Genomic DNA, 15,028 nt, shown 5'->3' on the forward strand with positions numbered 1-15,028 from the left:
TGTATATGTTATTATTTTTCATCAGTTTGTCTTTTTGCAATACTTTTACATTCACTCTTAGTTTTTTCACTTCTTTCCTTTTCTTCTGTGCCCATTTTGTCGAGGCCTGTCCTTATGCACAGATATAGTATAGGTGGTACCTTGCTCAATAGTAGTAACTGTGAGAGGGATCTTGGAGTCCTAGTGGACAATCACCTAATGTAAAAAAGATGTTGAGACTCTAGAAAGAGTACAGAGAAGAGCAACAAAGACGATCAGGGGACTGGAGGCTAAAATATAGAAGGAACGGTTGCTGGAATTGGGTATGTCTAGCTTAATGAAGAAAAGGACGAGGGGGGACATGATAGCAACGTTCCAATATCTCAGGGGGGTGCCACAAAGAAGAGGGAGTCAAGCTATCCTCCAAAGCACCTGAAGGCAGGACAAGAAGCAATGGATGGAAACTAATCAAGGACAGAAGCAACCTAGAACTAAGGAGAAACTTCCTGACAGTTAGAACAATTAACCAGTGGAACAACCTGCCTCCAGAAATTGTGAATGCTCCAACACTGGAAGTTTTTAAGAAGAGACTAGACAGCCATTTGTCCGAAATGGTATAGGGTTTCCTGCCTGAGCAGGGGATTGGACTAGATGACCTCCAAGGTCCCTTCCAACTTTATCATCATCATCATCATCATCATCATCATCATCATCATCATCATCATTATTATTATTATTATTAGTAGTAGTAGTAGTAGCGGTAGTAGAAGTAGAAGTAGTAGTAGTAGTAGTATATAATTTCATCAAAAATGCATTGTCACCTAATTAACTGAATTTTCATCTAATTCTACCCTTAGCTTTCTGTGAAATATGGACCTATATTTACTGTCTGGAATGGATCAAAGCCAATGGTTGCTCTTTGTAGTTATGAAGTGATAAAAGATGCTTTGATAGATCATTCAGAAGAATTTGGTGGGCGAGCAGAAATGCCTGCACATAAGCGAATTTTCCAAAATAAAGGTTGATTCTCTTTCATTTCCTTATTAGTTATCATTTTTCTTTAATTTTCTGTACATAGTTTCAAATTATCTAAATGCCATTAATAATATTGATAATTGTGAAAGTTTCACTTAAAATGAAGTTTTGTAAAGATGTTGATTTGGTCATGCTTCTAGAAAAAGGAAGAAAATATTCTTTATCATTCCCTTTCCACTTCTCAAGTCTGCTCAGGTTGTCACTTACATGCATAAACCACAACAACAACAATAATTAAAAACCCACCCTTCTCAGATCTGCCTGTATACTCAGATGCTATCTTAATAATTCTTAGGTCCTTGGTTAGGACTTGAACTGTTAAGAAATCAATGGTTGTACCAATAGTAATAGGAGCCCTTGGAGCAATACCCAAAGGGTTGCCTAGATTCATGGAAATTTTGAACTTATCAGACCTGAATATTCTGACTTTGCAAAAACCAGCTTACTTGGAACTGTTTATATACTCAGACACCTTAACAGCTCTTAGGTCCTTGGTTAGTACTTGAACTGTTAAGTTTTTACCAGTCCCAGACTGTGAATCGAATTGAAGATTAAATCTTAAATAATAACAACAACAAAAATAATTTGACCTCTAAATTGGCCCTTTGGGAAAAACAAAATGGTTTTCCAATGAAGACATTTTGTGGCTTATGTTATCTGGATTAATGCTGAATATCAATTTCATATACCTTCAAAATAACTTGGACTTTGAAGAAGCAGAGTAGAAAAAATGTTGATGCCTTTGAGCTTTGATGTTGGAGAAGATTCCTGAGAACATTCCAGGGAAGACTCTTGAGAATATTGTGGATACCCAATAAAACTTATCATTGAACAAATCAGTCCAGAATTTTCACTCAAAGCACAAATGACCAGACTCAAATGATCATATTTTAGAAAGTTTGTGCAAAGCTCTCTCTAGCTCTCTAGAGAAAGTTGTAAGGGTGGGAAAGATGGTAGGAAGGAAACATGATGGAATTAGTTACAATGATGACAAATATATCAAAGTCCTCAAGAAGTAGGTTGGAGACCTATTGTAATGGACAAAATCTATGTGGTTGCTTATAATTGACAGTGACTTAAATGGTATATAATCAAGCAACCAAGTAAGAGAGCAATTGGAAGTGACTTTTTTTGTGAACAAAACCTCTGCTGCATAAACTAACCAGAACTGAACCAATTGCAATTTTCTTCTGCGTACTGAAAATTGCATCTCACTATAGAATTCTGTCCATGACTGGTCTAGGATCTGTCCCTATCCCTATTGTGACATGATTTCCACAATCTCATTCATTCTTCTCTTAATATGACAGCACTCAAGAACAGACAGATGAAAACTGTGCAGTTCATCTAATTAGTAATTCAAGCACAAAGGCTTGTTTACTTTAAAAGTGTAGTGGGAAAATTGTAATGTATAATTTTTGAGAACTGATATCACATTATGATCTGCTTCCTGTGTCTTTGGTTTCAGGTCTGACCAGTAGTATTGAGAAGAAATGGAGGGAGCTGCGACGGTTCACACTATCCACCTTGCGAGATTTTGGGATGGGTAAAAAAAGAATGTCTGAGAGGGTGCAAGAGGAAGCCCTTTGTCTGGTGGAGGAAATGGCTGCTACAAAGGGTAAAAAAAAAGAAAGAAAAAGCTGAAAAGGGTTTTTGTATTATGTGGGGTTACAGGAAAACTAGATTGTAAACTTAAACTCAAATCCTCTGCACATAATAAATGCACATAATAAAGAAAAACTTAGATAGGCAGTGAATGCTCCCCTCCCTTTTGTTTTCACAGTATTGTTCAGAAGCAAAGGGAAAAGTAACACAGTTGTTTCTCCCTCTTTTTTATCCAGTGTCAGCTTTTGGCTTGATGAAATTACAAGATTGTCAAGAAGTACTGAAATCTTACTGTAACTGCAGCAGCTGAGAGATCAGAAATACTAGGAAATTGTTTAATGGGGCAATTATGGCTTTATAAAGTTACAACTTTGTCCAAAAGAAGTGAAATGTTAGGCTGGATGCAGTAACACACATTAAGCAAATTCAGAAACCAACAAAAAACTTTATGGATTAATGAGATAGGTAAACTAAGTGAGGCAAGAAACACATAGATAAGAACAGGCTGCATGAGGGACAGAGATCTGTAAGGCAACATGGATTTGAATTGTAGGGCCACAAATATAATTTATTCAGGCAGTTATAGCAGTTTTGAAAGCCATCCTTGTGGCCACATTTCTCCTGGAAGGAGATACAAAAAGAAGCAGGAAAAAAAGTGTATTGGATTATTATTATTATTATTATTATTATTATTATTATTATTATTATTATTATTATTATTATTATTATTATTATTATTATTATTATTATTATTATTATTATTATTATTATTATTATTATTATTATTTAAAAGGGGGTACATTAGAAAGAGAGAAGGGTGGAGGTAAAGAGTGCTTGGTCAAAACTGGAAAGAGAAGCAAAAATGTTTCTGAAAAATATCACTTAAACATAATGCTATATTAAACACCAGGCAAAATCAGCAGCTAGCAAAGGGCAAGGTAGATAGGTAATTTAAAGGCAGAAATGAAACCATGGATAACAATTTGGGAGTTAGGGAGTTTGCATGAGGGTGGAGAACTGAAAGGCCCTGTGGATCTGAATTAAGTAGTCATAAATAGTATTCCTTTAGTGAGTTGTGGTGCCATTGAATATAATCTTTAATGGACAAACCTCTGGAACGAGAAGGCAAAAATAATGGAATGACTAGCAAGTGATATTATTTAAAGAAATATAGAAAGAAAACAGGGGAAAAAGTTTAGAAGGAGGAAGGGAGGATGAGACAGGAGAATTCAGTTAAGAAAGCAGAACCTTCAAAGAGGTGAAGAAGGGAAGGGACAAGGTGGAAAAATCAGCCATGAGCAGAAAAAGAAAAGGAAGGAGTGAGAAAACAATTCTAGATTGAAGGCAGCCATACGTTTGTGAAGAAACTCTAGTGGTAACCCGGTCAATCTTTGAATATATATATATTAGTCAATTTCAAAATGGAACATGGAAATACTATGTTGTATCTTGATTAAAGTGGTTATAGGATTTTAATATTGTGTTTATATTCCATACTTAGGAAAGAGGGAAAGAATAATAATTCCAGTTTCTCTGAATCACTTTTTGTTCCAGTTTTGAGGTGAGATTTGTGGAAGAGAAGATCCACATTCACTGATCCCACTCATAAGAGTCTGTGGTCTTTTTTTGCAGGGCAGCCTTTTGACCCAAGAAGAATTTTTTCAAGTGCTGTTTCTAATGTGATCTGTGCAGTCGTCTTTGGCAATCGATTTGATTACAAAGATCGAACCTTCATAGAGAACCAGAAGATTGTGGAGTCTCAATTAAGACACTCTGTTAGTTTCTTAGGACTGGTATGTTAATCCACCTGATCCTCTTCTTGTCATGAACCCTCATTTTAACTAGTGGGTGCGTTTGTGGGTGCAAATCAGAAATGTAAAGATTAGACGTGATGACCTACTAAGCAGCAGAAGCCAAATCTAGACATCCAGCGTGACTGAGCCATCTAAGCATAAATTGGTTTTCAAAAAATCTCTTCTGGCTGGGCTTATTTCCTAGGGAACCATTTCCTTCTCTTGTAACTCATTTGGGCCATGTCAGATTCTGGACAGGTGCATTTCTTCTTATCATAGAATTGTTAACCAGTCCCCCTATCTTTATGCATACAGCCAGTTTCTGTCTTTGCCTCTTGGAGGACTTTGGCCATTTTCACCATTATCCATTTGTGGAACTGATGGGGAGGCTAGGAAAGCAGCAGGAGAATCCCTTGACAAAGTAGCTCCTACAAAGAAGTCAGTCTAGGTGAGGAGAGATCTGGGGAAAAGCTTTTCAAAGACACTCCTCTTCAATTAACGTATTATAGATATAAATTCCTGTTACAGTTTCCAAGACACTGTATTTACCTGAGAGTAGAATTAAAGATAGTATACTGAAATCCTTGTGATTCTTGTCTTCTTGGGTTTGGGTCCATCTGAGGATTGACAATTAGCAATATCAGAGTAAAAGCTACTCTCTGAATATTTAGAGCATTAATCCTTCACCATAATGGTCTAATAAGATATAATATTTAATGTCAACTCTGTGACAGGTGTACAATACATTTCCAAAACTAGTGGAATACTTTCCTGGGCCACACAAAGCCATTTTTGCTGAGGTTGATGATGTCTGTGAATATATCCGTGAGAAGGTGGAATTGCACAAAAAGACGTTGGATCCCCAGAACCCACGTGACTATATTGATTGCTTCCTTCTTAAAATGGAGAAGGTAGGCATACATGTCTGCATAATTGTCTGCGTAATATACATTTAAGATGGAACTAGTTGATCCTATATGAAGAAGTATGGAAATATTTATTCTCCCCTTCTTTTTTCTTTACTTTTGGACAACCCATTCATTGCCCTTTGTTGGCATACATTATTATTCCAAGCATAACTGTTTCTAAAGGTATCCTTACAATTCTGCAAATTAGGTCAAACAATAAAAAATGAACTCTGTTATCTTTAAGACAGCAGAATTCTTCAAAAAAATAGTATGCATAGAAATTTTCTTCCCATGCTGATTTAAATTTTAGATAGGTGATATAAGTACAGTTTTCTAGAATCATCTTGTAGAAGAAATTTCTATTAGAATTAATTTATCAGATGTAACAAGTAAGTTTCTATGGAACAGATTTAATTCTCTTTTCCAACCATATACCTTAGGAATTGCTTAGACCAGCTCCAACAACATTAGTCAAAATCAGAGTATCTATTCTTTATTGCCAGCCAATTCTTGTGGTAAATATTTGATGGGCAGATCAAAGGGGCAAGCTGTTTCTTCCTCTGCATGAAATGGTGATCCCAGAAATACCTTAGAATTGAAGATCTTTTTTTATATTTTCTAAAGTCACTTTGATTGAATTACATTTCCTTTAATTGAAAAAGACACTATGAAGAGTTTCATGAATTACTTTATTTCAATTCCAAGTAGAATTTTTATTGTTCTGTTTCTCTTTTCATTTTTTTTAAAGGAGCAGAACTCATCTGAGGATATCTACACTCCTGAAGATCTTGTGATTATTGTGTTTGGACTTTTTATGGCTGGGACATTAACCACAAGCCAGGTTTTGCTCTGCAGCCTTCTAGCGATAGCTAAATTGCCTCACATTCAAGGTATAGAAATACCTACAAATATACAAAGGTGTCGGTACTCCTAGGACTGCCACTATTAATGCTAAGAAAGATGGTCTTTAAAGAAAACATATTTCTTTTAAAGAAGAAAGAAATTAAGATGGTGTTGAGTAAAGTAAACTTATTGCAGCTGGATTACTACATTTTTCCAGGGAACATTTGAGAAGTGTTTCCCCACTGTCTTCTTATAGAATATTTTTTTAGATTTCCCAGACTAGCTAACATGCCCTTGGAACCAGTGGATTTCCTGTTGAATATTGAGATTTTATGAAGACAATTCTAGTGAACTATATTGATTAGACCAGGAAGAGAAAAAGGTGATTGAATGCTGTAACAATAATCTTTATTCCCCATACAGCCATAGGCCAATCAACCAATTACATGAATTTAATACTTGCTTTATGGATCCTAGTGTGAATGAATGAACTTAGTATAGCATAGCTTTTCTTAAGGATCATTTTTGCAATAATATAAATGAACATTACTTTTAACTCAAGATATCATCCTTACATTTTGAACCATGCTGCTTCAGACAGTGGTAAAATTGTTTTCCAGAGGAATGTATAATTATGATATAGATAAAAAGTAATAAAGATTGTTACAGAATATAATTAATCTTAATCCATGATACTTCCTAAAGTTGCTTGATTAGTTGCAGAGTAAACCACTAGCTGTTTGGAAATGGGCCTCATGCTTTTTGGAGGAATGAATGCTTGTTGCTATGGGCATAAATATTAATTAATGTATACATATAATAACATCTTAGGAAGTTAATTTAAGAACGGTATCTTTTCTCCTGACTACTGTTTACCCCATTTTTGGGTGGAGACGCTAATTTTCAGAAAGCCCATACAGAAATGCTTTGTGCTTACTGCCTCTCAAGATATCTAGTAAGGCACAGAGATACAAATAATATGAATCCCCTCTTGCACTAGGAAAGTTGAAATGGTCTCCACTGAGAAATGACTTTGAAGAGGAACCATTCTCCTCACTAGAAGTGTCTTCCCTGAATGTGCTTTGGAACACATGTTTCTATTGAAGTGATAGCTGACTACAGGTGCTCAGCATGGCAAAGTAAAAGTCTGTCAATCTCATCTCAATATGTTTTTCTCACAGCTAAGGTGCAACAGGAGATTGATGAGGTGGTGGGTACAAATCGCACGGCAAGCATGGAAGACCGGTTGAAGATGCCTTTCACAAATGCCGTCGTTCATGAGGTTCAGCGATATCAGAAAGGGACCCTTGAGACTTTTCCTCGGGCAACAACTTGTGATGTAAAATTCCATGGTTACACCATTCCCAAGGTAAGATGCTACAAGTATTTATGAAGGCTCTCTAGGGAACAAAAGAAAGAAAGACTTAGATCCTTGATATGTGAGGCAGTTTGAATAAAAGAGCAATTTAGAGAAATATGTATTGAAAGAATTATTTACTCCTTCTCTCCTCATTCTATTCATTTCCTCTTTAGGCATGTGGGAAGCAAAGGCACTTTCTTCTCCATATGAAATAATATCATCTAATGGCATCTGTTTCTTCCTCTCCCTCTAGTATATGCCTATTGCACCAGTCTTCGCTTCTGCACATTTTGACCCTCATCATTGGGAGACTCCAGAAAAGTTCAATCCCAATCATTTTTTGGATGAACAGGGCCAGTTCAGGAAAAATGATGCTTTCATGCCATTCTCAGCAGGTACAAGCCTCTGGAACAGATTATATTACAAATTACCTGATTCATGTTATTCTTTTATCACAGACAATTCCAGTAATTACTTCCTAAATAAGCTTTGTTTTCTCTATTGCTGTTGTAGGGAAGAGGGCCTGTCCAGGGGAGGCCCTGGCTAGGATGGAGCTCTTCCTGTTCTTCAGCACTCTGCTCCAGAATTTCACCTTCTCTCTGGTTGGGGACACCAAAGACTCGGATGTAATGTCTTTGTATAATGACTTCAGAAAAAATCAATACCCCCTTATACGAGCTGTTAAACGTACAGTGGACACTTGTGGTTAATAATTAGGAGAAAGCACCTATACTAATAGATACTCAAATGAAGCATGTGGGATGGCTATTAATTTAAAGGCAATCTTAACAAAAATGTGGAATAAAAATACAATATTTTTATAGCAAATATAGTTACTCTTACCTCTTATCTGATTACATATTTTGGTGCAATTAAGAATACTTCTGAAATACTTAATAGCTTTTTCTCTAAGCTATATTGAGCAAATTTTCAATATATAATATGTACTGGAGATTTTAACTTCATACAAGGATCTCAGAAGTATTATCACAAATTGATGTTGTGGATTAACCTATATTTGAAGGTAACAAGGAAGAACTTGTATTGATACTCTTTGGCTAAATGCAAGATCAAATCATGTTTAAATCTGTTGATATCTAATGGTTGTTTTAAAGACTGACAGACTGAGTATTGTATATGATTAAACTATAATATTTGCTTGGCAATATATAGAACTAAAACATGTTCTAATTTACCTCAGCCTCTCTAGTAGTGTCTGAGGTAACTCCAATTTTAGAACCCTTAACAGATGCGGCATTTCACTGAATCAAGGCAGTCAGTTTGATACGGAATTAAGAATAAAATGAGTCTTAGCATGAGTTATTTATTTGATAAATTACTTTATTATTGTGGATAATAAAGAATTAGAACCTCTAACTTCAGAAAATCAATGGTTCCAGATGTACAAAATGCAAAATATATATCTTAGGATTTCAAAATGGAAGCCATTCCTCAGAAAATATTGTTTCACATTCACTGAATTCCTCAAAGGATTTGTTAAGTCCTCGTCTTAGTGGCGAAAGAATGGCACACATACTGTCAGCAACAAGTTCTTTATTCTCCTCCTGATTACTCTGTCAGAACCCACATTACTTGTAGGTTGACAACAACCTTACAAACTCCTCCAGATACTGTGGAGGTCGTTTGCTTCGTTGAGACCTCCTCAGACCCTGGGAACACCCTGGACTTCCCTGTGCACTTGATGTAGTGGGGCTGCCTCCTCTTTGTTGCCCTGGTGGTCCTGGTGACTTGGCTCCTGTCGCCTGGTCTGCTCGCTTGCCCACCGGGCTATACAGACCAGGGCTTTGCTCCCTCGCGTTCCTGTGTGATCTGCCTACTTCTAGGCTACCTGAACCCTCAGAACCCCACCCCCCATCTGGCGGGTCTGCAGTGTTCTCCAAGTCCCCAATGGACCAATCTTGGGAACACAGTTCCTCACTCCCAAGCCCTGTAGCAGGGTTATCTGGGGTCTCTGCGGTGCCCCAATACCCAATTGCCCCTTGATCTGTGCCTGAAATGCCAGAGTCAGGATTTGCCTCTCTGACTACTCCCCTTTGGACTGATTTCCTTCCGGGAGCAATTGCAGCAGTTTGCCAGTTCCCTTGACTACATGCCAGTTCTCTTGTATTGTTTGTGTTATGTGTATGCTCCCTGTTATTCTCCCTGTCTGGAGTGCTGTATTGGTCTTGTGAACTGTGTGGATACCCCCTGAGTGACTCCCTGGCTGGAGTATGTAATGGTTGGTGCGATGTTCCTTGTTCCCATGAATTTCTGTTGGGCACACTTGCGGAACCCTGAGATGAGCCTTCCCTTTGCTCCTGCTGATCCCCCTCCCCCCCAGAGAAAACCCAGGAGTAGAAGAGGAAGAGTCCAGTCTTGTACGCAGCTGGTCAATATGCCGCCGAAGAACGCGGCCGTCTTCCAAGGAAACCTCGTAAGACAAGGGCCCCGTGACCTTGCAGACCACAGCTGGAATCCACAGATGACCGGGATCGTAGTTCCAGGTCCAAACTGGAGCGCCCACTTGCAAACACCATGGTGCCCGTGGCTGGGAAGCCAGAGGTGCCAAGTCTCTGGGGCTTTAGTCAAAACAGCTGCTTGCAAATCCTGGGCAGCCGGATTCCTATCTCTCACACACGTTGTAACAGCCGCTTTCCACTTTTCCTTTTCCTCAGGAGTTAACAAGGTGTTTAATAACTGCTGGATATCCTGCCACGTGGGATTGTGAGTTTGCATAATGGTCTGAAACAAACCTGCCGTTTCCGTTGGCTTAGTAGTTAAAGGACCATAATGCTGCTTCCAATTCAACAAATCTGTGGTGGTAAACGGGACGTACTGAAAAATGGATTTGATCTGTGCAGCTCCCTGCTGATCCATGACATGCTGATCCATCTGTCTCAAAGGAGCAAGAAGCTCCCCTCCCCTAGCTTTTGATCTTGTCGCTACCCCCATTGAGACTGCAGCTTCAGTCTCCTCACTTTCCTCTTCACACAGCTCCTCACTTTCCCCTCCAGGGCAATCTCTCACCCCTCCTTTCTCCTCCTTAGGAGCAGTTGGCATAGCCTTCCCTCCCTTCTTTCTCACCACTGCTTGCACGCCTTCAGCCCGAGCCGCGGCCCCTGCCACAGGCTGGAGTGGTGGGGGTGCTACCATAGGCTGGGGTGGGGGAGGCGGCTGTGGCATGTACGGAGGGGGCCGGAGCACCACTTCCTCGTCTTCTACCAGGACCTCCTTCTTCAAGTCAGACAGCTTTGTTTCTACAATCTTCACATCCTTATATTTTTTCTCCACCACTTTCAACTTTTTCCCTTTTGGACTGACTACACACAAACGCACCATTTCCACCTGGCACTGCAGCAGATCATCTGCCCTTTCTGCTACTGCATCCCCCCACTGATCTATGTACTGAAATTGGTTAGGGTAATTTTCTTCATTTGCTGCAATCAGCGAAGTTAGATCATCAATAATCTGAGTATTAAACATTCCCTCAGGGGGCCATCCCACATCTAAATGAGGCCACCAATCTTCGCACAGGAAACGCAGCCTATCCTTGGATACTGGGGGATATGGCACTTTATATTTGGTGTGATTGAAATATTGATCAAATATTTATATTTGGTGTGATTGAAATATTGATCAAATCATGGATCCATTGGACAAGGGTCAAAGCAGCCGCAGATCCCTTGTGGGCAGTGTCATCACAACCCATGGCTCCTACCAAGCTCACTTTTAAACGTATATAGTGTATGCCTTGTTGTTTGTGTTATTAATGATTTACTTATATAGGATATTCTAACCCTTTCCGGAGCTACTTTGCTGGAACCTTACCGGCAATAGGTTCCTCTACGCACAGTGGCAAAGACCCTTGCTAAGCCACACCGGAAGCTGGCTTTCTACGCACGGGGGAAGACAGGATGAGGATTTTTGTTGTTTTCTTTTACTTGCCTTTTTCCCTTGTCATGGGTAATTATGTATGTGTTTCCAATTTAGGTCAGTGGAGCAGGCCAGAGGAGGCTCCCCAAGTGGTACTCTCTTATCTGATTGGAACAGGTGAATGTGGTGGTAATCCCCCGCTTGCTTTTACTCCAGAGTGTTGGAACGGGGTGTTGCCCCATCCCTGTCAGCATCCATGGGTATTTGATAGAATTGCAAAAGAAGCATGTCTCACTAGACAGCCTATTAATCCTGAGGCTTGTCCAGTTGTGGGATACATCATGAGAAAGGGGATGTGTGAGAGAGCCCCTTATAAAGAAGCCCTTCCTCCCATAACCCTGGATTGTGGACCTCCATTATTCTGGGGATGGGAACAAGTCACCCTAGTCTCGCAGTTAAAACCTGGATGGAAGGGGACTTGTATTGTGTGTGTGAACCTGGTGGAGTATGGAGTCACAATCAGAAAACCAAAAAGAACACATTCCCCTAGAAGGAGGGCTAGAAGGTCCTCCCCAGACACCAGAATGCCTCACCCTTTGACCTCACGGATGCAGTACAATCTATGGGTACGATTGGCTAAGGCGGCTAATGTCACAGACTTTTGTCTTGCTGAATCTTATGATATGGAAAACTTAATCTCTACTTGCCTGATACCTGTGTGTGTCCCAGCCTCTGTAATGAAAGCCTATTCACATATGGATCGACTACACGGTGTGTCAGAGGAACAGATCAATTATGATACACTTTCTTCTTGGGGACATGCCTCTTATCAGTTACCACTTGATGCCTTTGTATTACACACTCCTATTGTAGCTATACCAGAAGGTGTTGCTTGTGCTAGAGTCACTGGCTGTGAGCAATCTACTACAAAACCCAAGCCAATTTGTGTTAATGTGGGCCAAGATAAGCTGAATTGTTCATCATTTCAGTTGGCACGTTCTAACTATGGCCACATATGGTTGCCAACTGGCTGGTTCTTCACTTGTGGAAAGGAAACATTCAACTATATCCCTGCAAATTTAAGCTCTGCCTATTGTTGTCTGAGTAGGCTGACTGCATTTTTACCGAGTAGGTCAGCATTTGCTAGTTCTAATACCACATGCTATAGGAGAGCTGAAACCTTAAGTGAGGACTGTGACTCCACCCGCACCCTGTTAAATCCAGCTGAATATAATGCATTGGCTATTTCCTTAGTGGGCGTTCCTGCTTTAGCATTAAGAGCTCATATTAATATAAACTCTGTTGCCTGCAGTCTGGCCAAAACAATTAACGCTACTTCGGTGGCATTATCGGCCATTAATCAGGAGCTCATCGAACTACGTAAAGCTATTCTCCAGAACAGGGCTGCCAACATCTCCGCCAACATCTTGGTTGTGACTCAGTTGAGGGAATGTGCTGTTTTAACTTCACTGATCAATCAGGGGTAGTAAAGCAACAAATCAAGGTCCTTCACAACGTGGCTTCCGAGCTGCAGATCAATACCTTAGGCAGCTGGTGGGACAACCTGTGGTCCTGGCTCCCGATGGGTCTTATTGGTAACATTATTCAGTATGCAGTAATCCTTCTTGCTCTACTGGTTGGTGGCTGTTGCCTGGTTCAGTGTCTCTTTTCCCTAGTGACTAATATATCTCTGCCAAAGCGGATGTCTCTGTTGGCTGAACGGAAAGCAACGGCCCAGGTCATGGCTATGTGGGATTATGAAACATGAAAGTAGCGGATCCTAGTGTCACTGGTTGAGAGTAATCGTCCTAAGGAGTAGATTAATCTCAAAAGGGGGGAATGAGGTGGTAGGTCAAAAGGCATTCCAGAAATTGCTGAGTCTAGAGATAATGCTCTCTCCCACTGTCCTTGACTGTGTCAGCCATAATTCAGCCATATCCTGTTTTTGCTTTGCTTAAGTAGCCAATTCACTATTTTTATCTCTGTGTCAATGTTCAACTGTCTGGTATTTTTCCATACTATCAAGAATGCTGAGATCATAATGTTTAACATATTACCATATATGGGATCCAGGGGGGGTCAGGAAATGCATATGTTGTATGACCTATATATGTGCACTCCGAACACTCCTCGGAGTTCAGATCTTTTGCTCTGTGTAGTCCCTGAACCTGCGCATATTAAACTTTCCTTCTCCAAAGAGCTGGCTCATGTCCTTTCATTCCACAACAAACCTATCAGGGTGCAACCTGTCAAGTTTAGTTATCAGTCTGCGACCCCAGTGGAGTTCTGCTGGGTTCTTTCCAGTGGAAACAGAAGGTGTGGTGCGGTGTGCAAGAAGAAAATCTGCCAACCTGTGATGCCAGTCCCCGTAAGTCAGTTTCTTGAGGGCGTCCTTGGTGACGCGCACCATCCTCTCAGCCATACCGTTGGTGGAAGGGTGGAAGGGGGCCGATGTCGCATGATGGATCATGTTGGCCTGTAGGAAAGCCTGGAACTCCGAAGATGTGAACTGCGGGCCGTTATCTGAAACTAAAACATCTGGCAGGCCGCGAGCTGCAAAAATGCCTCGCAACACCTGGATGGTCCTGGCAGTAGTAGTGGAGGAGACAGGAACAACTTCCAGCCACTTGGAATGACTATCCACAAGGACCAAGAAGAATTGCCCCTGAAAAGGCCCAGCATAGTCCACATGTACTCGGGACCAAGGCAGATGTGTTTCCTCCCACCTGTGTACAGGGGCCTGAGGCATCTCCGGCCGTGAACGCTGGCACAAGTGACACCCATACACATGGGCCTCTATATTCTTGTCTAGCCCTGGCCACCATAGATGGCTGCGCGCAAGCGCCTTCATCCAGACAATGCCAGGATGGCCCTCATGGAGGGAAGCCAAGATTCTAGATCTCAACGAGGTAGGAATAACCACCCTGATGCCCCAAAGCAGGCAACTCTTAAAGGTGGATAACTCATGCCTCTTGAGCCACAAGCTTTGGAACTCAGTACCAGGGCTTCTGTCAGGCCATCCAGACAGAACCCAGGAAAGCACACGAGTAAGTGTGACATCAGTGGCTGTTTCAGCAGCCACATCCCTTGCATTAAGGGGAGATTCAGGCAACTCCTGAATGGAAAGGAGATTGATGGCAGGAGCGGGGTCTGCTTCTACTGTTGGCAGAGGTAGTCTACTTAGGCCGTCTGCATGACCCATCTCCTTACCAGGTTTGTGAATTAAGGAGTAGTCATAAGCCGACAAAAAGATAGACCACCTCAGCATTCTAGGGGAAATAATATGGGGAGTTTGTTTACTGGTGGTAAACAACCCCAATAGTGGTTTATGGTCAGTGTAGACTGTGAAATGCCTGCCATATAAAAAAATCATGGAATTTTTTAGCCCCTGCTAATATGGCCAATGCTTCTCTGTCTATTTGAGCGTAATTGTGCTCAGCAGAAGACAGAGTCCTGGAGTAATAAGCAACAGGAACCTGAGTTCCATCAGCTTTCAAGTGGCTGAGTACAGCTCCCACCCCATAAGGGGAAGCATCACAGGCAATGCATACAGGCAATTTCTCATTGAAGTGTGCAAGCACATCATGAGATGTTAGCAAGGCCTTGACCTCATTGAAACTCTGTTCGTGGAC

The 15,028-nt window shown here is 40.7% G+C and overlaps 1 protein-coding gene across 1 annotated transcript in view; it reads left to right on the top strand.

Moving 5' to 3' along the window:
• The window catches only part of LOC107286786 (cytochrome P450 2C20-like), a 12,255-nt gene extending 3,556 nt beyond the window's left edge, over positions 1–8,699 (top strand). Inside the window, exons 2-9 of the mRNA XM_015815211.1 lie at positions 837–999; positions 2,483–2,632; positions 4,252–4,412; positions 5,147–5,323; positions 6,069–6,210; positions 7,345–7,532; positions 7,777–7,918; positions 8,037–8,699. Coding sequence (XP_015670697.1) covers positions 837–999; positions 2,483–2,632; positions 4,252–4,412; positions 5,147–5,323; positions 6,069–6,210; positions 7,345–7,532; positions 7,777–7,918; positions 8,037–8,233 — 1,320 coding nt within the window. The 3' untranslated portion in view covers positions 8,234–8,699. The remainder of the gene's footprint in view (positions 1–836; positions 1,000–2,482; positions 2,633–4,251; positions 4,413–5,146; positions 5,324–6,068; positions 6,211–7,344; positions 7,533–7,776; positions 7,919–8,036) is intronic.
• The last annotated feature ends 6,329 nt before the right edge of the window (positions 8,700–15,028 follow it).

This window comes from Protobothrops mucrosquamatus, unplaced genomic scaffold (assembly GCF_001527695.2).
Source record: "Protobothrops mucrosquamatus isolate PMUCROS unplaced genomic scaffold, P.Mucros_1.0 scaffold325, whole genome shotgun sequence".
In the NCBI taxonomy this organism is placed as follows: Eukaryota; Metazoa; Chordata; class Lepidosauria; order Squamata; family Viperidae; genus Protobothrops; species Protobothrops mucrosquamatus.